Source organism: Mauremys reevesii, linkage group 3 (assembly GCF_016161935.1).
Source record: "Mauremys reevesii isolate NIE-2019 linkage group 3, ASM1616193v1, whole genome shotgun sequence".
NCBI classification, from domain to species: Eukaryota; Metazoa; Chordata; order Testudines; family Geoemydidae; genus Mauremys; species Mauremys reevesii.
This window is the reverse complement of record NC_052625.1, coordinates 49,580,982-49,608,771: the sequence shown is the minus strand read 5'-3', so window position 1 is coordinate 49,608,771 and position 27,790 is coordinate 49,580,982. Positions and strand designations below refer to the sequence as shown.

The 27,790-nt window shown below is 46.6% G+C and overlaps 1 protein-coding gene across 10 annotated transcripts in view; it reads right to left on the bottom strand.

The window, feature by feature from the left end:
* VASH2 (vasohibin 2) overlaps positions 1-27,790 on the bottom strand; it is a 67,186-nt gene that overhangs the window by 3,746 nt on the left and 35,650 nt on the right. For 9 of the 10 annotated variants that reach the window (XM_039530421.1, XM_039530424.1, XM_039530423.1 and 6 more), the window contains 2 exons: positions 11,465-11,846; positions 6,597-6,712 (listed from right to left, as the gene is read on the bottom strand). In XM_039530421.1, the coding sequence (XP_039386355.1) occupies positions 6,597-6,712; positions 11,465-11,846 (498 nt within the window). The remainder of the gene's footprint in view (positions 1-6,596; positions 6,713-11,464; positions 11,847-27,790) is intronic. The other variant, XM_039530429.1, reaches the window with a different exon arrangement.

The window sequence follows — 27,790 nt, the reverse complement described above, 5'->3', positions numbered from 1 at the left end:
GAAGAGATACACTCAAGTCAACCTCTTCAGACATCTCCTTTTTTCTGGTGAATACTATTTAACCTGCTCTAATTAACTGGATCAATAAAATTGGGGGCTCTTTTGGTTGGCATATCATTTACTAACCCGTCCTCTTTCCTGTGACACACTCTGCCGCATACTTTGGACAAAACTTGCCAATTGAGTTGTAACTGGAGCAGTTCGCTTTCGACTATTAGCTGTTCATTTAAGATGCATAGTTTCTGCTCTTTGATTAAGAGAGTTGCACCACTGAAGGTGAGGGCAGAAAACACCACATTTCTACTATGAATTCATATAGCTTTTGAGATTTGGGAACCTTGTGAGTAGCTACTGCTCCTTTGACTATTCACAAATCGAACAGTTTATTCACTAATCTTTCTACAACTACCTCTATAAATAGTTTCATCCTCTTCTGAATTGTTACCCTGTGTCCCATCTTATTTAGCTTTTAAACACTTTGCAGAAAGGAAAAAAAGTGTATTAACTATGGGCCCAATCACCTGTGAGAGGGGATTAAGCCTGAGAAGGTCTCTGCAAGGTTTTTGTTGAGGTTTTTCACATATTCCTTCAGAGAGGATAGGGCCATAGCTCCATCTCCCAGAGCCTGTGCAGACCCCAGACAACCAGTGGGAGATTAGCTCCGTGTCCATGAAGGCCAGCACTCTGGCTCTGCTGCCTCAGCCTTAAAGGGGGAATCGCAGCAGTTGGTTCAGTAGTGCCTGGAGTTGTATTAATTTTCTCCTTCTGCAAGTCTGGGGTGGGTGGGATGATTCCCTTGGGCCTGCCCACCACTTACCAACCTGCCTACCCCCACCAGCCCTCCTATTTGTGAATCCCAGTACCTGCAACATACATGAGGCTTGGGGGAAAAGGCAGGGGAACATTAACATGCAGGCATCAGAGCCGCCTTTCTTTTCTCATGGTGGGGGACTGACTTGCACCGAGGGTCCCTTCCATGTGGATTATGGGGCTACATTCAGGCCTTGTAACTGTGCTACATAAATACTGTATGAGCAGCTCTGATCTTCCTGGCCTAACATGTCCATCACATGTCCACAATTCCTATTGGAATTGTGACTAAAATGGCAGCCACAGGCACTAACCAGCTCCTCAGTTCATACTGATTGTGAAACATCTTCAGGTATTTTTAAATACTGCTTTAAAGTCTCCTTGATGTACTTCATTAGGATATACAATCTCTAGGCTTCTAGAGCAACACAAACTACTACAGTTTTCCTGTCAACCTCTAATCAAAGTCAGTCTCACTAAAGATGCACGTTATTACACTCACATAACATGCATTTATTAAAATTTCACGTAATATTAGCTGAGAAGACAATATATTTTGTGAGCTGACATTTAGCAGCACAGCTACTGGTTCTGGCTCTTGAATTACATACAGTCCCTAACTCTTCCCCAGATTAAAAATGAAACACTGGTTTCCAGTTTCATAAAGATGAATCAGAATTACCAGCCCCTCTGCTTTGGGTTGAGCAGAAAGAACAGAACCAAACAAGGGACCATCATGTGCTAACACCACCTTACAATTTAGAGGATTTTTTTTAGCTTTTTCCTTGTAAAATTTTCCAAAAGGATAAAAACTTATAACTTTTTATTTAAATGTATAATTAAATATGCACCACCCTGTGGCTTTAAACTGAATATGGGCCTGATTCCTTCCTTATATCAGTATTACACTGGTATGACTCCATTGAGTTCAGTGGAGCTACTCTAGATTTATGCCAGTGAAAATGAGATGCGAATCAGACTACAAAGGCCTGATCCTGCAAACAGTGCCTGGCATAGTGCTCAGCATCCACTGTAGCAAGCTGTATATCCAGCAGTGAGTGTCTGCAGGATTAAGCTCTAATTTAAATAAAACTAAAAATTAATCTGAAATAACTCTCCCATTTGAGAGGTTTTCAGTGCAAAACTAAGTAACGAGGGAGATTCTTCTGCATGGCTCCATCCAGCTGGATTGTCTAATTAGACATTTTCATGGATTAATCTATCCCTATTGTATTTCACTTGTAACTATAGTAAATGCACAGAATTAACTCAAGATTATCTTCTGAAAGCCTGGATTAGCATTCTGCTCTTTTAGGAAAATACAAAACTCATTAAACTATAATGAACAATGGAAGGAACTGAAGCTATTCTATTTGATGTGTTTACACTGGGCTGGAGGTACCCTGTCATTGTGAAAGGCCTGAACCTAACAATGTAATAGGAGCCAACATTTCAGAACACTCCCTCCATTGGTGCATCCACAGCATTGCACACACAATGTGGTCCTATTAAGCACTAGCATGCAGGTGAAAGATTGGGTGGATATAGGGCAGCTCTAGCAGGGACCCCTGGGTGCAATTTAACCCACAAAAATCAGGATTAATCAATGTGCACTGAGTGCACTACAAAGGGACACTTAGGTTTGGCCCAGCCACTCTTCTGTCATGACAGAATGGCTGCTGGGCCAAATTTGACCGAGTGATGATGTGATCTGGCACATGGGGTCACAGCACCATTCAGGTTTCATGCCTGCCCCAGCAGGGCCCAGATCCCACTGGTGCTGCCACTGGATTCATTTAATTGGGCCTGAGGCAACCCAGGAGCCCAGAGGTAGGAGTGGGGTCTGAGGTACTACTCCCACCGGCGGTGGGGCCAGAGCTCGGCGAGACGGAACCAGGAGCAGCCACCCAGCCGCACGCAGGGAACAGCATCCCCATCCCTGCAGAGAGGGCAGAAACCCCACAGGTCTGGCCCCTCTGAAGGCCCTTCCCCCAACCCCGCATCTGTTCAATTGTGAGGCTACTGTGTCCCTGGGATGTATATAATCCACCTAGAAACGGAAGGTCACACATTAGCTCTTGAGCTCAGGAAAATGTTGTAGTGAAAACATTTCAGCTTCAGTTCGCTGAGTCTCTTCCCAGGAGGGGCCTATATAATTTTACTGTCGACAAAGAGCAGTCTGTAATAACAGCTTGCCATCAGCAGGTGAACCCTCTCCAGCGAATGCCAGGATCTTATTCAGTTTCTACCCGCTAATAATGTAGCTCAGCCTAGGATGGGTATTGTGTGGCATGAAGGGCCTCTCTACTCAGTAATTGGCAATAATTAGAGCATGCAAATAAGAGATTCATAAAGAGATAAGATGCACAATGCCCATATCCACTCTCTAGCTGTTCATTGTTTGGTTAGGAGCACAGGTGCCTAAACATTTTTTGCTAGATGAATAAATTTGAGGCCATCTCAAAACAGCTAGGTTCTTCCCAGCCAAAAGAGGAGGGAGTGCACAAGTTTCCTTTATGTATTTCCTTCCCTACACATTAACTAACCTTTGAAAACCCTCTTACCCCTACAGGACCAGCATACTCTCCATCAGTCCTCCCAAGTGACTTACTAAGTGGCACTAAACTCACCTCTTTGCCCCTTCGCTTCCCTCCCGTCCCAAGTCTGATAGCTCCAGTTACAATAGGCAGGAACCAAGAGTCATTTGGCCACAGAGGGGAGCAGGCTCAGAAAGCAATGGGCTCCTGGAATTGGAAGGGATAGTCTCCCAACAAGAGGCTACCTACAGCGTCAGAACCATCTGCAGGGCAGGTCCACAGTGGCTTGGCTGAAAAGAGGAAAGTGGCCAGTGCTCAAGCTGCCATAACTGCGAGTCAGTGTCCTAAGGGTTAGTGTGGTTTTAAAACAAGGCCTGGATTATACTCACTCACATCAGTTTTACACCAATGTAACTCCACTGGCTTAGTTACTCCTGATTTACCCCAGTGTAAATGGGAGCAAAGTCAGTCTCCACGGGCCAGATACTAAAGTATTTAGGTGCCTAAAGACAGAGATGGGCATCAGTAGGATAGCAGTCAAGGTGCTTTTGAAAATTCCACTATGTGCCTATCTTCATCTTTAGACACCTAAACACCTTTGAAAATCTGGCCCCTGGTGACTACAGTGAACCACATTCCAGTGTAAACAAACTGTATAATGAGGGGAAGGAGCATCATTTAACTGCAGCTTCTTTAGCCTTTACCTAACCCAGGCATGTCAATCCATATCCAGGCATCTTTACTAAGAGGTCGGCTTTCCAAAGGAGCGGCTGCAACTCCCCTAAAAGTCAATGAGCAGCAGCGAGTACTGTGCACCTCTGAAAAGCAGGACTTAGTTAGGTGCTTGAATACAGATTTAGGCATCCACGTTTAACATATTTGAAATTCTCTTTCTCTGATGGTGGAAAAGTGCCTCTGTTCAAGATCAACCCTTGCAGCTTGGTCCTTGTGGAAAGGCCCAGGTAGACTGCACACAGACTAGGAAGGCCACCGCGTGCACACATACAGCTCTTGAGGTTCTCCTCATATAGTATGTCCAGTTAATCTACATTCCAGGCTGAATGGCAGCCCTGACATTCCTCCTTCGTGGTATGGCAGCTGCAGGCTACTGGCGGACTTCAGGTCAATAGGATAAACATCCAAAGTTACTATGTAAATAAAGACATTCCAAACCTAATCACAGTTGGCACTTGGGTGACTTTTCTTCTCTTTCTCCCATGGAATCTGTCTAAGGCCTTGGCTACACTGGCACTTTACAGCGCGGCAACTTTCTTGCTCAGGGGGGTGAAAAAACACACCCCTGAGCGCTGCAAGTTTCAGCGCTGTAAAGTGCCAGTGTAGACAGTGCTACAGCGCTGGGAGCTACGGCCCTCATGGAGGTGGGTTGATGGTAACCACAACAACTACACAGCTATGTTAAAGTGAAGACATGCCCCAAGTCCGGTCTGCCCTGGGGGACCACAGCACTGCCTGGAATCTCTACAGCACTACATGCTGCAGCCCAGTCCCCAATACACTGCCTCCTGCTGCATGCCCCCTAGGCAGCACTTGGAGGGCAGGGGGAGGCTCAGAAGGCAGTCTTAGAGCTGTCTTTCCCTGTTCCTGTCCTGAGGGAATCCTCCCCGTAGCTGGATGCTGAACTTCAGAGCCCCTTCTTTATGCCACTAGTGTAGAGGGGCCGGAGCAGGAATGAAAACTCATGCAAGGAGTCTCAATTCCCTGCTCTAATCAGATCTGCTGTCTAGTTACAAGTCATTATACAGTCCAAGACTTTATTTTACTATAACGATATGTAATACCACTAGAGATGGAGCACAAAGAAAGAGTAGGGTCCTGGGCAGGTGTGCGTGTTTCTGCAGACCATGGAATCACCACCTGACTCCAGTGGGTCAAAGCTAGACTACTTGTATTGCACCTGTCCTTTCAGAGTACATAAATTCAGCAATAAGAAGGGAGCAGGTTGCTGTGCAGCTGACGCTTGCTCAGCAGTTGGCTCTCAGAAAGCCTGAGGCTTCTTTGTCAAGCCAGCGACATTGACACTCCTCTGCAGAATGAACATCTGTGCCATTCGAACAACTGCGGTAGCAGTGTTAAAAACCCAAAGATGTATATGGGAAGGGAAAGTGCCTGGGGTAGCAGGGCCTTTAACTACTATAATTATCCAGACACTAAATGAGGACTGGAGCCCCTGCTGATGGGCCAAAATATAATGATGCAGATAGAATATTAATTTACATGTAAAATGTAAACCTGCTGTTAAATCAGCAGCTGCTACCTGCATTAAAATATATTTAGAAAGTCAGTCTAACTTATTTCTTAGCTGCTAACAAAGTCCCTCTGGAAACTTACTTAAAAAGTATCAGAGGGGTAGCCGTGTTAGTCTGGATCTGTAAAAAGCGACAAAGAGTCCTGTGGCACCTTATAGGCTAACAGACGTCTGTTAGTCTATACGGTGCCAGAGGACTCTGTCGCTTTTTACTTAAGAAGTGCTCATCATAAACAAACAATGATGAATTTGTGGCCACATAGGTACTTCATAGGTGTCAGTTTGCTGCACAGCATGGCCTTTCAGAACTTCACTCCAACAACAACATGGCTAGAACTTATATCCCCTGACTCCAAAAGCACAGACCCTTACCACTTGACCTCTATGAGAATTTCCATTAGCTTCTAGCAGTCAGGGGCTGCTCTAGGCATTTCGCTGCCCCAAGCACGGCAGGCAGGCTGCCTTCGGCAGCTTGCCTGCGAGAGGTCCGCTGATCCCGCGGCTTCGGAGGACCTCCCACAGCCGTGCCTGCGGGAGGTCCAGAAGCCGCGGGACCAGTGAACCTCTCGCAGGCAAGCCGCCGAAGGCACCCTGCCTGCCGCCCCCGCTGCGCTGGTAGAGCGCCCCCCGCGGCTTGCCGCCCCAAGCACGCACTTGGCATGTTGGGGCCTGGAGCTGCCCCTGCTAGCAGAATAGAGCCCATGATACAAACTCTGTCCCTCCAGCAGCTCTGTTATTAAGAGACCGCGTAAAGAGCATGCACAATACCACCATGCTATTAGCACTGACAGCTAGAGCCACAGAATTAACCAGAATATCTATAGCATACACAAATAGGGAAACTGCTATGGTGGGTGAATCCCAATATTCCTCCAAATCTGTAGTTTAGCTTTACTGTGTCCTTACACTGAGTTTCTGATCCATCAACGAATGGGACATCAGCTCAAAAAGAACACGAGCGGTAGCAAAGCAGAAATACTCACGATTTGTCTCTTCTGCACACCCGTCTCTGAGGGCTGACCTGCCTTCGGCGAGGGGACAGTGACTTGCCTCGTGATCGCTCTTTGATTGGAGAGTGGGCACTTGAGGGTTTCAGAATCTGAAAGGAGGAAGGGAAGGGAGGCACTGAATAAAGATGCCTATTCAACATTTAAAAAAAAAGAAAGACCTCGTGATAATACTGGAGATCAGAGATGAGACACAGAGCCTGTAGTCTCTTGAGGGTTGTTTGAATCCTGCCCAGGCGGGGAGGGACTGAAAGCTGTTATCAGTGCCCCATAGTGAAATTAGTTGGTGGCCTCAATCCAGCTTCCAGATACAAAACCCATCACCACAACTGGCCTTCCAGTCAGCAGTCTCAGCAGAGAGACCATGGGACGGCAAACAAACTACCCTGTCTCCTTAGGGGCGGTTGCCCTCAACTCACAGTAAGGCACATTGTGGTAGCAGCAGGAAGGGAAGCTTGCGCAGCCAAAACAGTTCCTGGAACTGTTCTATGGACGAATACAAAACTTGAGTCTCAAGGGCTGTCAGCTGGATTCTCTGCAATCAGGGGCCCTTCTTCCTCATCCCTTGTCCATTCACACATCTGGGTAGAGTTCCTCTAGGCTGATGACTTTCATCAGCACTACAGTCACACCACTTTTATTTTAAGGACCTGATCTTTCAAAAGACAGCATGTGCATAACTTTACACCTTATGAATAGCCCCAGGGAAGCCCATGGGTGAAATTCTGACACACCCCCCCCCCCCCCGGAAATAAATGGGAGTTTTGCCATTGACTTCAATGGAACTAGAATTTCACCCAATGAGACTACTCAAAATATGCATGTGCTGAAGTCTGCACAGGATGAGGGCTTTGAAATTGTAACACTCTCAAGGTAAGGACTATGTCTTTTCCATCTTCTGCACAAGGGCTGGGTCCAATGTTAGAGCTCAATGCATATATGCAATAAAAATAAACTATGCTTGCTTATTTGATCAGAATACACTTCAGATCCTAGCATTCTATCTGGTATTAAAAATGTGGAACAGAAGGCTGAAATCATTGTAATTCCATATGCAATTAAATGTGTTACACTAAAATTAGAATACAACAACTTCAGCCTAGGGCTTTCAGACCATCATTGGGCCTGATTCTCATCTCACTTAGCACAGTTTTATACCACATTAACTCTACCAACTTCAGTGGAGTAACTTCTGATTTACCCCAGTATGATAGGGAGAAGAATTAGATCCATTATTCTCTATCTAAAAAACCCCATAAGGAATAGCCAACTTTTAAAGATTAGGCAAAAAATAGTGGACCAGTTCCTCAGCTGGCATAAATCATAGTGGTTCTACTGTGGCAGGTTACACCAGCAGAGTGTCTGGCCCGTAATTCCTTTTTGACGGAACAACAATGCAAATTACGCTTCATCCATCCCCATGGCATAGTGAGTGATCACAGTGGGACTGACAAAGTGCAGCAGTTCATCTCGCCCCATGTTTGGACATGAGCATTAGAAAGATGTAGTGTGTGTTACAGATGTGCAGGGTCGCAGTACACTTGTTTTCCACATCTGGAGACCCTGGGAAACATTCTGTTCTCAGTTACATCAGTGTAGATCAAGAATAGTCAGTGGGTTCCTCCAGATTTACATCTGTGGAACAGAGAAGAATATGGCTCCCTAGTTCTTTGGTCCTGCATGGAAATCTACCTGTTTCTTCCTGCATTTGGGTCTGATGGACACTAGGCAAATAACCTATTGTCAACAAACCTGTTAATTGGAGTTGACGGGGACAAATCTTTTCTCCGCCATCACAGGGAAACCTGCGAGTGCGCACTAGACACCACATTCTGTCCGTAAAGGGATGGAAAACAGTGGGGCCTTAACTACACTGGTCTCAGCTGTCTTGAGAAAACCTACTGTCAACAAGAGAGAATTTCCCGAGTGTATTTGGACTCTTATTTGTGCAGAGAGTGGAAGAGCAGGGTGCTGCTGGTTGGCCTGGGGGTCCACTGGCAAAGTTGTACGTGCGAGCTTTCGTGACACCTGCAAATACTATACATTGTCGAGACCTGCACTGTCAGCCCCTTGCTTGCATAAGCACTGCATTCACTCAAGCTACAAATTCCACAAACATTGCCTTGGCCTAATTGTTACATTCCCCCCCACCCTTTGTTAAATGAAGGAGCTTCATAGGAAAGTGTGGATGAACAACAGTGAGCTCTATAAAATGGGGATGATGGTACTTGCCTCCTTTGTAAAACACAGAGCTAGGAATGAAAACTGCTATATAAGAGCTTATTATTAAGACAAAGCTGTGCATCGAGTGAGATCCGCACATACCAAACTGTACATTCCACACTGAACAAGGGATGTGCTCTCTCACATGGGTCTTGCTCCAATTCTTGCAACCTCCTTTCGCTTCCTCCCCTTCTGTCATGCAGGCACGTTTGAAGACTTTACATTTAAGGGAGGAATCCTGCTGGTCCTTACTCTTGCAAGGAGCCCCACTGACTCCACTGTGCAATCAGCACTGGTTTCACTGGGACTCCTCGTGGAAGTAAAGCAAGCAGGTTCTGGCCCTCGATTATCTGGTAAAAACCAACATTCAGTATCTTACAATATCCTCAGAGGTTTAAAAGGTTTAATGCAAATAAACTGCCCTGACAGTCCCATCAGCTAGAATAAGGCTGGGTGCCAATGTAGAACTTTGCAGCGTTGCTGTGGGACAGCATAAATGCTTACCTGAGCCTGCACTGCCGACTCCCACAGTTTTTGGCCAATGACACAAGTTAAGCTGTAAAGTTTCAAAATAAGCCAATCTCAGACACTAACAATAGGCCAAACTCCCCCCTGGGTAACTCCAAAGAATGATCCCCAGCATGAATCGGTTCCATTGTCTGACTGATCTGCAAACAAGCCAGATGCCCTGCCTTCCTGAGTGTAAATCTGATAGCCTCCCCTTCCATTGCCTTCTTGGAATCATAACTATGCTCTGCACAACTCACTGGCATTAACTTGAGGTGAATGATCTGGGTGAGGAAAGTGCCTGAGGACAGAAGCCAGGATGAGGACAGTCACTTCAGACCCACATCCCATCCTCCACATGTGTACATTGACAGTGGCAGGAGAGGGGGTGTAGCAGCAGCGCTAGGCAGATTTACCACCCATACTCCATTGTGCTATCCAGTGCCTGTGCACAAACTGAAATGATAGAGGCAGGCGCTGTAACACCACACCACATGGAAGAAGTACTCTCTGCCCAGACAAATGATTCATTCTTTGAAGGACGAGGAGGGAGACAAAAAGTCAGAAGTGGCATGTGAAGGAACTTACAAATGATGCCACATACCTCTCGGAAAAGGGAAGCAGCCCTGCACTTCATGAGTGCACCTGCTTTACCCCAACTGCTGACAGATGGCTGGAAAGACATCAAATCCAATTTCATTGCAACTGAAACCTGCTCTTCACCCCCAGCTGTCACTGAAGCATATTCAGGAACTCCAACCTGAAAGGGAGTCATTCTCAACTCTTTGGCAACTGCAGACAAAGGTCTGCAAGTGTCCTCTACGCTTTTCAATCTGACTCTCCAATGGGGAAGTGTCAGCAGTCTAAGGATTAAACAATAACAAAGAAAAATTAATCTGTTGCTGATTCTAAACCAGAGAACCAATCCTGCTGCCATCCGTGAAAGGGAGGACTCTAGCAGAACTTCCAAACCAGATGCAATGAAGGGGTAAGACAGTTCCAGTCCTCTGCAGAGGAGAATTTGTTCACATGAGACAGCACATGCTCATTAGACCCTGGAGACAGCTACAGTACTTTACATACAACTCCTCTGCAGACTTAATTTCAGGTCTCTAATTGGATACAGAAAACAGTGCACCTCTTGGCAGACTTTTCTGTGCCACAGAAGGCCACTGCAAACTAATACCCTGTTGGCCTAGTTAGGCACATGAGGTGATACTTTAAGCCAACAACTCAGAGGAAATAACAGAATGGCCTTCCGCAGAGCCCTCACTATGTTCCTTCCACAATGAAATTCCCCACTCCGCCCCCAAGAGACAACAGGGCTCACTCCCTCGACAGGTGAGAACAGGCTGGAAGGCAGTTATGACTTTGGCAGCACAAAGAGGTTGGAATATAATCCTAATTCCTCTTCTGAGGAATCCTCAGTGGGGGAAGAGCTGGCATAGCTGGTTCCTACACTTCCCTCTCCCCACAACTCCTACTGCGGAAGAGGAGGCACAGCCAGAGTATGCTGCTCTTGGTTAAACTAAGCTGGCAGATGGTCCCTTGGAGACCACTGTCAGCAGGTGCATGTTACAACAGCCTCAGAGCTGCTGTAACATGCAACGGGGCTGGGCAGTGAATCAGGGAACCAGTTCTGGTTCCCTGACAGCCTGGGACCACCACTTTGCTGTCCCAAGCAGCAAGTCAATGCAGCAGAGAATCCGGGCCAACAACTGGAGCATGCACATGACTCCCCAGACACCAGAGATTCACTAGCTCTGCTCAGTGATTTTCTTCCAAGCTCAAGACTCAGCAAGCTATTTGCTAACAGCAGACTGGATATTTACCCCTTATAACTAGGAGAAGTTCTGGGCCACAAATGTTAGGTGAGGAGGGAGAGATCCTACCAAAAAAAAGTTACAGAAAAGGACTTGAAAACATGCAGCACACAGTTGAGGAGAAACACACAGAGGGACAGATTAGATGGACACACCAGGTCTGATTCTAATCTCACACTGGTTTTACTCTGGTGTAACTCCATTAACATCAACAGAATTACTCCCAATTTACTCCAGTGTGAACAAAATCAGACCCAGACTCCCAAGGCATTATAGAAATCATGCACCTACCTTCATTCTCATATCCCTGGCATATTTCTCCAGCTCCTTCCTTATGTCTGTCCGCAACATCTTTGCTACATTGAGGACCAGCTGCTTCCACTCAATGGGCTGAAAGCTGTGTGGCTCATGTGGGACGTATAATCCAATTTTTACTTTTTTGACTGAATGTAGATACTTTTTATAGGAATCTTCAAATTCAAAGACGAGATCGGTCAGAGTTCGATAGGTCAAAGGTTTGTCCATCAGATCTGATCTTCTGCTCATGCCCAGTGACCCGTACCGGCCATTGCAGTAAATCCCAAGCACCACATGATGAAAATAGTTTCCTGAGAAGTGGGTTTTAAAGCTGATGGGGAATCGTTCCATGGAAGGCTGCCCATTGGTTAAGTATCTGTTATGCATTGTGTCAAGGCAACTCTGAACAAAGGTTGTGAAGCAAATATTGTTGCAAGTCCTCTTGCACCTTCCACCCCAGGAGCTCAGACTCCTTTATAAAAACATTCACTCCCACAATGCCCCTGCAAGGTAGGTGTTATAATACCCATTTTACTTAATGGTGGATGAGGCACAGTAAGCGGAGGTCATTTGCCCCAGGTCACGCACCAAGTCAGTAGCAGACCCAGGAAGGGGCCTGACTCCCAGCGCCCTGACCACACCTGTAAAAAAGGCAAAGCCAGATCAGTGTGCAGGAAAACTAGCGCATGCCCCCAGCATTCGTTCCTTCAGCTAATACCATGCAGAGTTCCTCAGTTCTGCAGTCCCAAGGACCTTCCTTTGGTTCCATTTTGGAGCTGGCTGCTGCTCAGACTTTTCCACATCGCCACAGCCTTCAGATGCTATGAAAGATCCCACACCATAGGTCTCATTTGAAGAGGTTTTTATTCCTCCAGCATGGCAAAATCACCTTCGTTCTGACAACAAGTGCCATGTGAGTGTTTTTGTCCTCAGATATCCCATTAAATGCATAAAACAAGAGCAACTGGGTTAAAGAAAGGCTTCACTCCAGACTCTGGCACAAAGAGATGGCCAGGAGTAGCCGTCTTTTGACCTGACCATGTTATGGTGATCAGCCATTCCAAATTCTGCCTTACAGCAGCAGAATACAGTACTCCACAGGGAAGCTACGTGTAGTTATCTAGATCATTTCCTCAGCCCCTGCTGGTGCCACCTCTGTGTGATCATTTCTGGAGTGGCTCCCTACAGATTCAGGACTGGTGCTGCTTGGTTCCAGTGGGAGCCAAATCCAGCCATCCTTTGCCAGCTACGAGATTGGACAAGATGTGGTCTTAAAGGGGAAACAGAAATGATCCTGACATCCTTGTGCAGGCAAGTCTCCCTCTGCATATTAGGACAGATGGGTTGGGCCTTCTGAATACCTAGCTTCTTCATTTCTTGTTAATCGTCACAAGCAAACCCACCCAAAGAACCCAGCAAGTCCCACTGGGCCTCAGCCCCTTTTCTCTTCTATCTAGGCTGGGGAGGGAGGTAATATTGTTCATGCTTTTTTGTTTCTTCCATCACCTCACCAACACCTGACACTAAATGCCTACCCTACCCCATGTGTGTCTGGAATGCCAAGTGTGTGACAACTGCCCTCTTGGCTGTCACACTGGCGACTGAATCAGGGACCTCCAGAGCTAAACATATGAGCTGCTACAGCTTGAGCTTTAGCTGTAGGCTATAACAACTCATATCCTCTGCATATCAGCATGGCATAACACCCACCCACCGTTGGGTTACAGATGCAAGGGGCACAGATATGGTCAGCAGCAGCATACCAATCAAATTATCTTTGCTGAAAGGTGAGAAGGAGGGACTAGAATGGAGGCACTAAAATTAGATCCTTTAGGCCTGGTTCTGATCTCAGCCACATCAGCATGAGTCAAGAGTAACTTTTTAAGGTCAAAGGAATCTGACCAGCGTGAAGCCAGTGTGAAACAGAAAAGCAGGCCCTTTGCCCTCAGAGTAAAATGGCCTCCCCTCAAGTTAAAGGGCCAGATCTTGACCTGCATCAGAGAGAGCCACTCAATGCAGCCAGAGGAAGGACTCTTGCCCTGCCTCAGGGGCTGCTAAGGGCTAGTTTAACCCCAGAGCAGTCTCTATTTCAAATTCCACTATTCTAAGCTCCCTTCCCTTAGGGCCATTACCATGGCCAGGGCTCACTGAAGCAAAGCATACGCTGTCCAAACCCATGGCACACCCCTGTGCTCCTCCCTATCATAGCCAGCTGGTTATTCCAGAACCCTCAGCTGCTCCAGTAGCATAAAGGGGCTGGAGCAGAGGACAGAATCTGGATCCTCAGCTGCCTTGTGCTGCTCTGCCAATGGGTTTCTTTGTGAGGTAAAGCTGCTAACTCTTCTCTGTGGTGGAGGCAGGAGACATGGCTACAGGAAAGGTAACGCTGTTGGGGTATCCTTATGCCCAACTGAACCCTGGCTGCTGGACCAGGCTTAGAACAGCCAGAAGAAGTTAGAGGAGCCTTCAGCCCTTAGAGAAATGCTCTAAGTTGCACTGTGGGGGAGAATTAGAGGAATAGGCCTAGCGCAGATCAGCCCATGATCCAGAGGGACACAGATGGTTTAAGACTATCCCCAAGCGCTCTCACCCACACTGCCCTGACTGCAGCTCAAGATCTAGCCAAAATCTCTCTCAGTATAGAAAACAAGGGATGACCCAACAAGAAAAATGTTGCATATACAATTCCTGATCCTGGGATTTTTGGCATTCCCCCTCTGCCTTCCCCCCCTCCCCCCCGCAAAAAAAATTCTTTAAAACACAAACATAATAGGCATTACATAGTTGAAATGGCATAGGACATTAGTCTGAATATTCTCCCTGCCTATAGCCTGCTTTCCTCCCCGCTTCCTGCATACCAGGAGTGCCTGACAGCTGCTTAGAAATTGGAGAACAACAAACTTTTTACCAAGACAAGAAAAGAAAAGAGGAGGATCTTGATTCTGAGTTCACTTGAACTGACACTATATACTTATGCCAATGTAACTCCATTGAAATCAATGGAGTTACTCTGGATATACAGTAACATCAACTCAAATTCAGCCCTTAGTTCCTAAAGCGGTGTGAAGAAGAATACCCAGTGATCCTCATATGTCCTCTAAATTCTTTTCTCCAGGTGGTTTCACCCAGCTGGCATTGGACAAGTTTCACTTTGTGAGAGCACCACCATTTTTTCCTATTCTTCTCCTTCCAGCATGAGCATGCCTTGGAATCCCTGAAACTCACTAGAAAAGGATTCCAGGATCATCTAGACCCAGAGGTCTAAAGTCAATACTCCAAAGGTTAAATCATATTGATGTCTTTCTTTGCACAGCACCCCAAAACAAACAGTCGGCCAGATCTTCTGCTGGTGTCAGCATGGTTCCATTGACTTTAACAGAGTTCTGCTAATTTACACCAAGTTACATCATCTCTCTACCCAGTGAGACCAGAACATGAACTCATTACCTTCTGGTAAGAACGAGAAGAGAGGGGCTCTACATGCGAAAAAATCTCACTTGTTTTGTATCTTCCTAACCATGGTTAAGGCCTGGAGCCATTAAACCCAGAGTCACTCCACTGAAGTGGAGGATTAAATAGGAATCCAGCACATTCAAGAAGGCATCATTTTTGAGAAAAAAAAAAAAAACCTCTGAGCATCAAACTGAAGAATCTGATACAGAGAAAACATATTAAAAGAAGTAGAGACAAATATAGCAAGCCTGGTAGGTCTACATCTTCTGCGCATTAATAGACTCTCCCCACCAACCAATATGCATTTCTTGCAACACAGAATAAAAGAACAAGCCTGCTGTCATAAACAAACAGATCAGGGTTAAGGTCTCTTTTACCTGTAAAGGGGTAACAAGCTCAGTAACCTGATGAACACCTGACCAGAGGACCAATCAAGGGACAAGATAATTTCAAATCTCTGTGGAGGGAAGTCTTTGTCTGTGTTTCTTTGTTTGGAGTTAGTCTCTTTTTGGATTTAAGAGAGGCCAGTCATATCCTTCAAGTTCTCCAAGTTTCCTGAAATAGTCTCTTCTATTCAATATAGTGAGTATTAGTTAAAAAGGCGGATTAGTCTTTTGAGTTGCTTTCTGTATTTGCAATTGTGTGTTTGCTGGAAAAATTCTTTATTTCTGTTTGCTGTTACTGATTATTCTGAGGAGGAGGGAGGGGGAAGTCTCTCCAGGTTTATAAGTCAGACCCTGTGATATTTTCCATCCTGGTATTACAGAGATAGTGTACTTACTTTCTTTCTTTTAATAAAATCTTTTCCTTTTACAACTTGATTGATTTCTTCCCTTGTTTGGGTTTTCAGGGGAAGGGGACGGGGGGAAAGTGAATCCCTCTTTGGTTTGATTCTAGGTATTTAAATCCAGGTATCTCTCCTAAGCACTAGGAGAGGAGAGGAGGGAAATGGTTTGTTTCCCTTTGTGTTGAGATTCAAGTTTGAATCTGTGTTCCCCAGGGAAAGTTTTAGGGGAACAGGGAGTGTGTCAGACACTTAAAAACTGACTGGTGGCAGCGAGAACCAGATCTAAACTAGGATTTTAGTTTAGAGGAGTCCATGCAGGTCCCCATCTTGTGAACACTAAAGTTCAAAGTGGGGAATAAACCTATGACACCTGCAAAGTAGATCGTTTAAGCAGTCCAGAAATCCAAGCGCAACACATGGTGCAACTGGATAAACCATGGCAGTATATGCATCCCGCCATCCATCTACTACCTCCAGATTACATTAAACAAACACAGATTCTGATCTTAGCTACACTGGTGTAAATCAGGAGTATCTCCATTGCATTCAGTGGTCTTGACTGTAAGCTCCATTACACCAGTGAAAATCAGGAGTAACCCCACTGAAGTCAGTGGAATTAAATGAGTGTAAATCTAGAAAGAGATCAGAATCAGGCCCAATGCAGTTACACCAGTTGGAGAATTACGCCTACAATGGCTTCATTTAAAATGTGACCTCACTCTTCTAGTAACAGAATGCAATATTCTGTATATACTAAGATCAGATTACTATCATTTTTCTATGGATAGACTCTTTTAAAGGCCTATTCTATTTATTATTCTATGTAACTGTCTAAACGAATGCCTTTTGTTAGCACCTATTCAACTTTCAAGTGTTGCACTGATCTGCCACAATTGTTCCCATCATTATAAAAGGGTTTTAACCCTGTTTCACTCTGAGTAGCTCTCTACTAAGTCCACACAAAGCCTCCATGGCCACCTGCCCATATGCACATACTTCTACCATAAGGTCTCAGAAGTCACAATTTAATTGCATTAAGCTCTAAGTAGGAGTAAAAGCCTTTAGAGGAAGGAAATGGCTTTACTTACCATCAGCTATCACAGAAACAACTGCTGTGAAAATTAACCTTTAGGTGCATGATGCATCTGCTAGGCGACAAGTCAATCAGAATCTCCACCAGAGATGAAATGAAACACACAGCAAATTGGTTAGAAAGGCAACTTAGATCTTCCCCTCTGGCTGGGTGTCATTATCTCCTTTCTATTCTCTCTCCCCCCCCCCCCCCACACGTAGAGCTGTGCTGCAGCAAACAGAAGGCCATGACATACCAATACCGCTCTCAGTCACATTTTTGAGAGACGTGGGTCTGTCTGCAGGACTGGGAATTGGGAATTCAGTTCTGTGCTACAGCACAGAAGGCACAACATGCCAGAGGTGGAAGAAGCAAAAGTGGCTACCCCCTCCAGATTCCAGGCTACTGCAGGGGCCAATATAGCTCTGGTTATAAATTAGAGCAGTCTCCCTGGGGCTATATATGGGCTGTACAGCTGTCCAGAACCCCCCATAGCACTCAGGTATACTAATCTCCCAACCTGCCTCATCTTGCCTGACATCTCCTACTCCAGGGGTCACAGGAAAGGGTGGGAGATTCCACAGGGTATTTGTCAGCCTGCTCAACTCCTATGCCACATGAATTCTCCCCTGGCCACTTGGAGTTCCTTAACTGTCCCTATACACCACTGGAGCACATATGGAAAATGAAGCATGAGTGGACTCACCATTCCCCACCCCCAATCCCTGGCAGGAATTCCCAAGAGCTAATCCTGGTTCTGATACAGATTCCCTTTGTGGCTTTACACTAGTCATTTAGCCTCAGTTTCCCCATGGGGACATTAATGGCTTAGTTAAAGGGCCTGCTTATGATCTCTCAGATACACCAGGTGGTTGAAGTCAATGGACATGCACCAGAGTAAAATCAGTGATAGGAGAATCGGACCAAAGCTTGAGGGGCTTTGAAGATGGGCCAGATTCCCAGCTGGTATAAACTGGCATAGCTCCATTGAGAAGTATTTTAATAAATTCAAAAATAAAAGTTAATGGCCTGTACAAAATAAACATTTTCTTTCAGTAGAAATACTGGGCCACATTCCTCACCCCAATACACTGGTTTTACTGTTATTTTAAAATGGAGCTATTCATATTTAAGTCTCCTTTGCTTTAACAGTAGCAAACGCTGGAGATGAGCCCAAACCCACATTCATGCTCTGAAACCCCCCTGCTACCCTGATCCTTGGGAAAATTCCAATCCAGATCCAAACTTCATAATCTTGGGTTATCCCTATAACTGACCTGAATTGGAACACAAAATTGAAAGACACCTGAACTCTGAGGCTTGCCTGATATTCCTCTCACATTGGTGTAAATGAGAAACACCACCACTGAGGTCAATGGAGTTATGTTGGCTCACATCAGTGTAAGTGAGCTGAGAATCAGCTCTAGTCTTTAAATTGGATTGATCACATCTTGCATGGACACTTGAGTCTATCTAGGGAGACCAGATTGCAAGTGTGAAAAATCAGGACACATTTTTCTGGAGTAGGGGTAAAGTTGTGTATATAAGACAAAGTCCCTAAAATTGGGACATCTGGTCACCTAAGTCCATCTGAAAGCATCTTATTGACACTGCATTCCAAACCCACTTCATTATCAATGGAACAGTCATGATCATTTCACTGACAGCATGATCATGGCTTTTAAATTAGACAGAAGTACTCAAGCTGCTGGATCTCAGCCAGTTATAAGTTAAAAATCCAGGCATCACATACCTGTTTTCACATATTTGCAGTAGAAACAGATAGTAGCCATTAATTTTTACCAACACCATGCACCACTGATGCAACAACAGCTTTAAAAAAAAAAATCAGAATTGGAACACAATGCCATGTTCACAAGAGTCCTAGCAGAAGTAAAGTACCTTCCCTCCCTATCCCCACCAATAGCTGCTCTATGATTACCCTGAAACATACCAAGAGTAGTTTCAGGTCAGAAGACAAACTTTAAACCACCCTCCTTGACATTCCTTATTTATTCTCCAACAGTGACTTCCAGGTCGACTTTCCTCAGTTTGTTAACCTGAACACGATTTTTCAGAGTTCCAGCAGCGTGGGCTCAACTCCAGTGTCAAAGTCAAGCTGTCTCTGGGCTGTGTACATCAACAATAAAGTTTCTGGAATGGGCACTTGCAGCTGGCAATATCGGTGTGACAGCAGCTGGCTTTCCATGGTGAGATGAGCTCAGTTTACTGCCCAAAATCAATTTTACACAGAGCCAACAATACACAGCATGTAGGACTGGGCTAAGGCCCAAAGACCTTAACCAGTTTGTACCCAGGCCAAACTCCTATTGACTTTGATAGGAGCTTGGACTGAATAAAGACTGAGGCACAAACTGCACCTTCTGCCCACTTGGGAGAGAGGGAAACAAACACCTAGCAGTCCTGGGGAGGAACAGAGATGGACAGACAGGATTGCTGCTTTCAGTGAATATACCCCCATTTCGTGGACCTTCAGGAAGCTCCTCCACTGGACATCTGCAGAGGTTAAGATTCACAGCTGTGGGAGAGGACTGCTCTCTGTTGCATTTCTTCCCCTCAGCTTGCTGGGCTCACTATCTACCGACTTTATCACTATTAACTTAAGCACTTTCCCCTTCTGCAGCGTGAACCCCTCCCTCTAACCAGGAGCAGCTGCAGAACCAGCAGGGAATTCTCCTCTGGAGCTAACTGCTAGGAGCTGGAGGGGCCCCAGGAGAGACCACGGAGATATGCCAAGGGCCACTATATAGCTGCAGGCTTTGAGAGCCAAGTCTCACACACGCACACACACACACACACACGGCCAAAGAAATGATCCAGTCCAAGCTCCATGAAGGGAAGGTTGCCCGGATGTCAGTTCCCTGCATGGGATTTTCCTTGAGTAGGGACTTGAGAATTTGTTCCATGGAGAGGAGATATGGACAACAACAGGGGGCTGACCTTGTCTAGCCTGAACCACACTAGGGGAACAGCTGGCATCAAAGTATTTTTTATAGTAAAATGGATGAGAGATGCTCGGCAAGTTAAATTCACTTCATCGGAGGGCCAGGACTTTCCAGCTGACTATGAAGGAACTGCACAAAGAAGTAGCTTCTGTAGAGACTTTCCATAGAGTCTGTTTCAAGCAAAATGGCCTAGCTGCAAAGTTCAGATCTGAACCCGAGTTTCTCTCAAGGCTTGGGAAGTGTTTATTTCTGGGTTTTGGGTTCAACCCAGCATAAATATAGGGTTCAAGACACCCAAAATATCAGATCCAAGATCCAGAATTTATGCTATCACGGGAGAAAACAAAACAAAAAAGAACTAAACTGTGTCCTTATAGTTGAGAGGAAAAGCTTGAAAATATGGATCTGAGCATAAATAAGTGGAGCAATGTCTTCCTAAATCTGCAGGCAGCTTGAAAACAGCAGTTCTGAAAGGTGTGAATTGTCCCATTCGGCTCAAGTATTAGCTCTAGAAACAAGGAGAGCAGTTTAGATTGTTAGCTATTTCACTGATGGTGATTTTATCAGAAACATTCAGTTCGGTGCACTTATCTCAGACCCAGGGGCGGCTCTAAGAATTTGGCCGCCCCAAGCAGGGCGGCATGTCGCAGGGGGCGCTGGGAGGGCGGCAGGCGGCTCCGGGGGACCTTCCACTGTCATGCCTGTGGGAGGTCCACTGGTCTGGCGGCTCTGGTGGACCTCCCGCAGGCATGACTGCGGAAGGTCCGCCGGAGCCGCCTGCCGCCCTGCCGGCAAAATGCCGCCCCAAGCGCGTGCTTGGCGCGCTGGGGTCTGGAGCCGGCCCTGCTCAGACCCCAAATTATCTCCAGCACCTTCCCAGGTACCAAAAGCCATAACAGCTCCCTCCTCAGCTGCCAGAATCACAGGCGCCAACTTTTAGTTTTTCCTGGTGATGCTCCACCGCTGCTCCGCCCCAAGGCCCTGTCCCTGGGCCGCCCAGAGAGGGGGGCAAGTGGGGCAATTTGCCCCGGGCTCCGCAGGGGCCCCCAAGAGAACAGCTGAGGCTCCTGCCTCCGCCCCTCTCCTGGAGCCTTAGTGCATCAAGCGGCGTCCTCAGACAGCGCGGCAGCATGTCTCCGGCAGGACCCCTGAGCCCCGTCCCGCTCAGAGCCGTGTGGTGAGGGGGCGGGGCTGCGAGCTCCAGGCTGAGCTCAGCTGCCTCCGCTCGGTGTGGAGTTCACAGCACCGCCCCCTCACCACGCGGCTCTGAGCGGGGCAGAGCTCAGGCCCCAGCGGAGACTCGCTGCAGCTGTTCAGCGACGTGCTGAGGCTCTGGGTGAGGAGGGAGCCGGGGGTAAGAGGCTGGGGCCGGGGGGTTGGCTAAGGGGCAGGGAGTCCTGGGGACAGTCAGGGCACAGGGAGGGGGCAGAGGTTGGGGGAGTGGTCAGGGGCAGGGAATGGGGGGGTTGGATTGTGGGTGTTCTGGGGGGGGGGTCTGTCAGGACTCAGCAGGGTGGGGGGGTGTATAGGGGTTGGGGCAGTCAGGGGACAGGGAGCAGTGGTGGGGTCCCATGGTGGTGGTGGTGGGGGGGTCTCTGGGGGACGGTGAGGGGACAAGGAGCAGGATGGGTCAGAGATTCTGAGGGTGGCAGTCGGGGGCAGGAAGTGGGTGGGAGGTCGGATAGGGGGCAGGGCCAGGTTGTTTGGGAGGCCTAGGCTTCCCCACCCTAAAGCTCATTCAGCAGTTTGAGGCTTGCAGGAGAGCCAAGCTGTTAGCTTTTCCATTAGGGTTACCATCCCTTTCACTTCTCAAATGCCAAATTATAGTCTATATTTAATTTCAGTGCCATAGGGAGATTCATGTCAGGGGAGGGTAGCTTCATTTAAAATTAGCCACTGGGGGAAGAGATCACATGGGAAGAGCAATATCCTTCCCAACCCTACCAAGGGAGACCCCCCTCCCCTGCATTCCCTGAGGCTCCAGAGGGGTTAATTCAGTGGTTCTCAAACTTTTGTCCTGGTGACCCTTTCACATAGCAAACCTCTGATGTGACCCCGCCCCCTTATAAATTGAAAACACTTTTTTATATATTTAACACTATTATAAATGCTGGAGGCAAAGTGGGGTTTGAGGTGGAGGCTGACAGCTCACGACCCCCAGTAATAACCTCGTGACCCCCTGAGGGGTCCTGACCTCCAGTTTGAGAACCCCTGGATTAATTTAATTTTAGCACCCTGTGTCCATTCACATGCATGTGCTATTTTGAGCATTTCAGTTTTGACAACATAGGCTCATCCCAGATTCTGGAACAAGCTCAAATGCTCAGTTCGTGGAGTATGTACATAAGCTATACTAAAGACAAACCCACAGTAACCGTCTCCAGTTTGTGAGGGACCCCATGGAGCCAGTCTCTAGGAAACAGGTAAATGCATGGAGATTAAGTCCATTAATGGCTATTAGCCAGGATGGGTAAGGAATGGTGTCCCTAGCCTCTTTTTCTCAGAGAGTGGAGATGGATGGCAGGAGCGAGATCACTTGATCATTACCTGATAGGTTCACTCCCTCTGGGGCACTTGGCATTGGCCATTGTCAGTAGACAGGATACTGGGCAGGATGGCCTTTGGTCTGACCCAGTATGGCTGTTCTTATGTTCTAACCTAAATGAACCCAAAGTTATGGAGACGGATATGAGTCAAGGAAGCCAGCAGAGTATCAGAAACCTGGAAAAATCTCTGCCTGGATGGGCTCAGGTGTTTGGATACAAGCTGAGGTGGTTCAAAAGTTTTGGATTTTTTTTTAAGCAGATTTTTTTTTATTGTTTCTTTAAACAATCAAACACAGCAAGCAGCAGATATTTGGCCACACACTTCTGAAACCTCAAACCATGTTCAGGTTTTGGCAGACTAATTTCAACTTTTCAATTAAAAAACAACAACAAATTTTGAAGGAAAGCAGACATTGTCCGTGATTTTTTTCTGCTTTTTAAAAACCCCTAGTTTTCGATCCAGAAAAAAATTTGATGGAAAATATTTGTCCAACCCTTTTAATGAGCTTTAGTGCCTTTTAGCACTAGCTGATACTGAGAACCAGTGATACCTTGTAAAGACGTTCTCAAAACTGGGTTTGTGCCGAAATGCGGAAGGTTTATTTTTCCCAGGGGCGCCCGTGGGGGGGGAGCAAGTGGGGCAATTTGCCGTGGGCCCCGCAAGGGCCCCCAGGAGAATATAGTATTGCAATTTTTTTTATAGAAGGGGCCCCCAAAATTTCTTTGCCCCAGGCCCCCTGAATTCTCTGGGCGGCCCTGCCCTGTCCCTTCCCCCAAGGCCCCGCTCTCGCTCCACCTCTTCCCACCCCTGCTCCACCCCTCCCCAAGGCCCTCACCCGCCCACCACTCACTGGTCTCCGCCCTCCCCCAAGCCACCAAATTAGCACCTGCAATTAGCGAATCAGGGCACCACCAAACAGCTGTGGCTGGTGAGTTCTGAGCACCCATGGATGGTCCAGCTCTGGAGCACTCACGGAGTCGGTACCTATGGCCAGAATATCCAGATTTGCTCCTAGATGCAGTTATGTGTTTTCAATACAAACATTTATGTCCTATTGAATGAAAACTGAAATAGCAGAGAGAGCATCACATTGAATTTACTGTCAGATAACTAGCAAGCCCCTGCTGTACTGATTATGCTATTGATTTTCACAATTAATTCACTAAAATCCTCCATTATTTTACATATCTCCAGCCTGACACATCACAGAGCCCAGACTCCAGGGACACTGCTGAATTTAGGATCAGCCTGCCATGGAGTTCACATGACTCCCATATACTCTTTTCTTGCCTTGCCCAAGGCTAGGGGAGCGGCACATAAGGCCCCTGGAGTGCTCACTGCTGTGGAAGAGGAGATGTCATAAGGCACTGCACTCATCCTTAGCTAGAAAAGCTAAGGGGATAAGAGCATACAGAATGGGAGGCGGCTTTATTTAGGCTGACAAGAGTGAGGCTGCTAACTTGGAGCAAGGCGGCAGAGGGGGAACTAAACCTCACACCCTTGACACGTTTGTCAGAGGAGGTTTAAGGCTTCAGCAAAAATGGATAAGCTACTTGCAAAAGCATCATCAACCTGCTAGCAATATCAGAGAGGCAGAGGGCCTCACAGGGCCAGCTGTACGTAATCAGAGAGGCCCCAAGCAACGTAGTGTGGATTCAGATCCAAGTTCTCCAGAGTCCAAGGATGTTTAGAGCCAGGGATTTGGTCTAGCTCATTATTACTGGAGCAGATAGCTACAAAGTTCACATCTGGACCTGATCTTCTCCAAGTGTTTGGATCCAGAGTTTTGGCTCGGTCCTTCTCTAATGATAACCACTGTTTACAACAGCTATGGCTCCTAAGGAATACAGGCAGGGCTTGAAACAGCGGAAGGGGAGATGGGTGGGGGCCTCTCCTCTCAAACCCGCCATGCCAATGTTGTTCTTTCTAGAGTGCCAACCTTCAGTGTCCAACTAGAATTAAAGTTTCCCAGGAGATTTTCAGTTACATTTTCAGCCCATTGCTAAAGATTCCTCTTGCTCCCTTTTTACAGCATCTATTATTAGCTATCCAAGTGGTTATAGCTATTAAGTAGAAATCTTCCAACAGTCCAGTTTTCCTGCAGTAAGGGAGTATCTTTCTTACAGAACTCAGTGATAAATCAATGGGATTCACCCTGCAGGCCAGGAAATCCTTTGCAGGACAGGTGGAAATGCAGGGATCCAGGATGGTAGCTGTGGCAAGTGTCTTTGAAACTGGTATCCATTAATCAAATAAATGGCAGGTAAAATAAGCCATTAAATCTCCTCAATTCTCACCTTCCTAGCATGGTTATATGCTGATCTCTTTTTCCCATACAACTGCTTTGCTTTTTCTTTAAATATACTTTCTGAGCCAGACCCTCAACTGGTGTAAATCAAGATAGGTGCTTTGAAGTTAGTGATTATATAAGCTGATTTATACCAATTGAGGATCTGATCCTCTGTATTGCACATAAGATTTTCCAACAGTATGTCCTAGGTGACCTTCCACCCCCCTTCTGATTTTTTACCTGCACTTGTTTTAATAAAATGAATTTGGGGTGGAAAAGGTTCCCATGGCACTTTTTGGTTAGCTTTGACTCCTTCGCCATTACTCCTGTCCGGGAACAGAACTAGTTCTAATGCTTTCTCGCAATGGATGTGGTGGAAGTTCCATTGTTCGATGGATTTAAACCTGGACTGAACAACGCACAAAGAACACATTAGGGGGCTCATTCCTGCACAGCTGTGCCTGTGATGATGGGGTGAGGCCATGGAAGCAGATAGTTAGATGGGTTCTGTTTGCTAGAAATCTAATAGCCATGGATGTGGGAGAGCCTCTGCTAAGCACAGAAAAGCTGCTCTCTCGGCATATGCAGGCACTGCAGTCCCAGTATCTAACTCCTCCCCCTGTCCAAATGCATCTAGTGCGAAAGGAAGTTCTGTAAAACCTAATTCGACACGAAGGAGGATTACACAAGTGGTTAAAAAGTCTCAGTAAAAGCTGATGGCACAAGCTGGCAAGCAGCCTGATTAAAGTGACATCTCCTTAATCTGCTCTGCACTAGGAGGTCTCAGCTTAAAGACTCCCACAGAGGGCTGCTGTGTTGGTCTATGCCTTTTTTGGTATCCAAGCAACAGGGAAGCTTGTCAGCACACAGAAGTTGTTATAACCAGTATCTTATTTCCACAGACAGAGAAGGGAACCGGAGAGTCAGGGATGCAGCTCAGACATGTTTGAAAAGATCATCTTGACATTCAGGGAAGGGACAAGAGAATGACAAATAATGTCTCCTAACTGGAAACCAAGCCACAGATGCTCACGCTCACTGTTGCCTGCACAGAGAGAACAGCGTCTGGGGGCAATCCAGAGGTTGCGACAACAGCTAAAATACACCAAGGGCCTGATCTAAAACCCAATGAAGTCTATGAAAAGACTCCCACTGATGGATCAGGTCCCCAGTGCTCATCCCAAAAGGACCTCCCACAGACTATCCTTGCCAAGACCCTTGACAGAAATACATTCCCAGCCATACGCGCTGACTGCGTGCGTGCTCTGGGGCTGAAGCACCCAAGGAAAAAAAAATTGTGGGTGCTCAGCACCCACCGGCAGGCCCCTCCTTCCCCTTCCCCCCAGCATCTCCCGCAGATCAACTCCTCCCCCCTCACAGCGCCTCCTGCCTGTCAAGAATCAGCTGTTCAGCGGTGTGCAGGAGGCATGGGGAGGAAGGGGGAGGAGCTGGGGAAAGAAGAGACAGAGCAAGGGCGGGGCTGGATGACGCATCAGGGGGACGTCCCCAAATGCCAGGGAGTGGAAGGGGCTGGGGGACAGGAGCAGAAAGGGCAGGACTACCCCCTTCCAGCTGCTGGGACTCTGCTGCGTGGCTGGCTGGCGGCTGCCTGAGAAAGCCTAGCTGTGGAGGCAGCTTCCGCTCCCTGCCAAGGCTGGGTGCCAGGGGCGAGCAAGCCTGAGCCCCCCTGGCATGTTTCCGGCTCATTCAGCATGCCTCCTACACAGCCCCCAGCAACTACATTCACAAACAAGCACTGAGGGCATCACATTTTGCACAAGAAATTTTGATGGTGAGTTTTGAACATGTAGCCATACACATGACACCTGGACCGGTTACTAGTTCCTGGGTGTTCAAAGCCTACAAGAGCAAGGAGCTCCTGCAGGAGGGTCCATCCTCTCCCCGGCAGCAACTCCAGGTATCTGGAAAATGGGTGAGGTTTTCTAGGGAAACGAACAGGAAAGCAGTTTTTATTCAAATGTTCCATGAAAAAACTGTGCTTTTTTGGTAGGAAAGTCAAAAATTCAGCCAAAACCTGAAAACTGTTGAAAATTGCCAAAAAAATTATCCAGAAACTGCTAAAAAAGTTTCCATTTTGGGGGCTCGGTTTGCTGACCAAACAATAGGTTTTCAAGAGAAGCAGACAATTCCCACAGAAAGTTCATTTCCTTGAAAACCAAGTTTTCTAACAAAAAAAGTTTCAACAAATTTTTCTACCAGGCCTAGCAACAACATATTTAGGTGACATGTCCATAAGCATTCTGCATGTATGCAGGTATATACACAAACATATGGGAATGCAAGTAATAGGATAGCATAGGACCATAACACCATGATTATAGGCATCACTGATCATCACTTTTGTTCCTGGAGTCAGTCTTTGGCCCTAACAGCTTGATGCCCTAAGTGTGCCTAGGATTCCCAGACCTGCATAGTCACTGTACTAGTACCGCCTCTTTTGATTTTCAGTGGGAGGGTGGGGGAGTTTTAGGTGTGGGGATGGTCTCTCCACTTTTATGGACTCAAAATAATATAAGATCTGGTCTGCCCTCATACTTCTACCATCCAGAAAGTGAAATACTATCAGATGACCAGAAATTATGTTATTTTCGTCCCACAGGTGGCACCCTGAGGCTTTAACAACATTCCAAGAAAACCCAAATGAGCCACTTCCCCACACCTATTTAAAACCTGCCGGAAAGGTTGTTCACATCCAGGAGGGTAGAAACCATCAGGAGAGAGATAAACATCTGCAGGCCTGATTCTGAACTTTCCTATAGGTATAAATTCAACTCTATTCAAGTCAGCGGAGTTAAATGGGTGTAAAGCTAGCACGAATGAGATCAGAATTAAACCCAATGTCTCTTTTCCCTTTTATATCATTTTAACCAAGCACAAATGCATTGTAGACTTGAGGGACCACTCATGAGCCAAAATACACCGTCAGAACAGTTCATTATAACTTGGACTACGCTGACCCAACAGCCACTAGCCAGGCAAAGTCAACTCCATCCAAAGGAGATGGCTGGCTGTGGTTCCTTTCAGATGTAGCACAAGTATTTTAAAAGACATCTTTTCAAATGAAGATCAAGTTGTAAAGACTCTGGCCCCAAGTCTATTCCCAGTTTCAATGGGCCTGTTTGAATGTGACTGGGAGCAGATCCTGGCCCTCGCTCAGATAATTTGCATAGAAGACACTAGACGA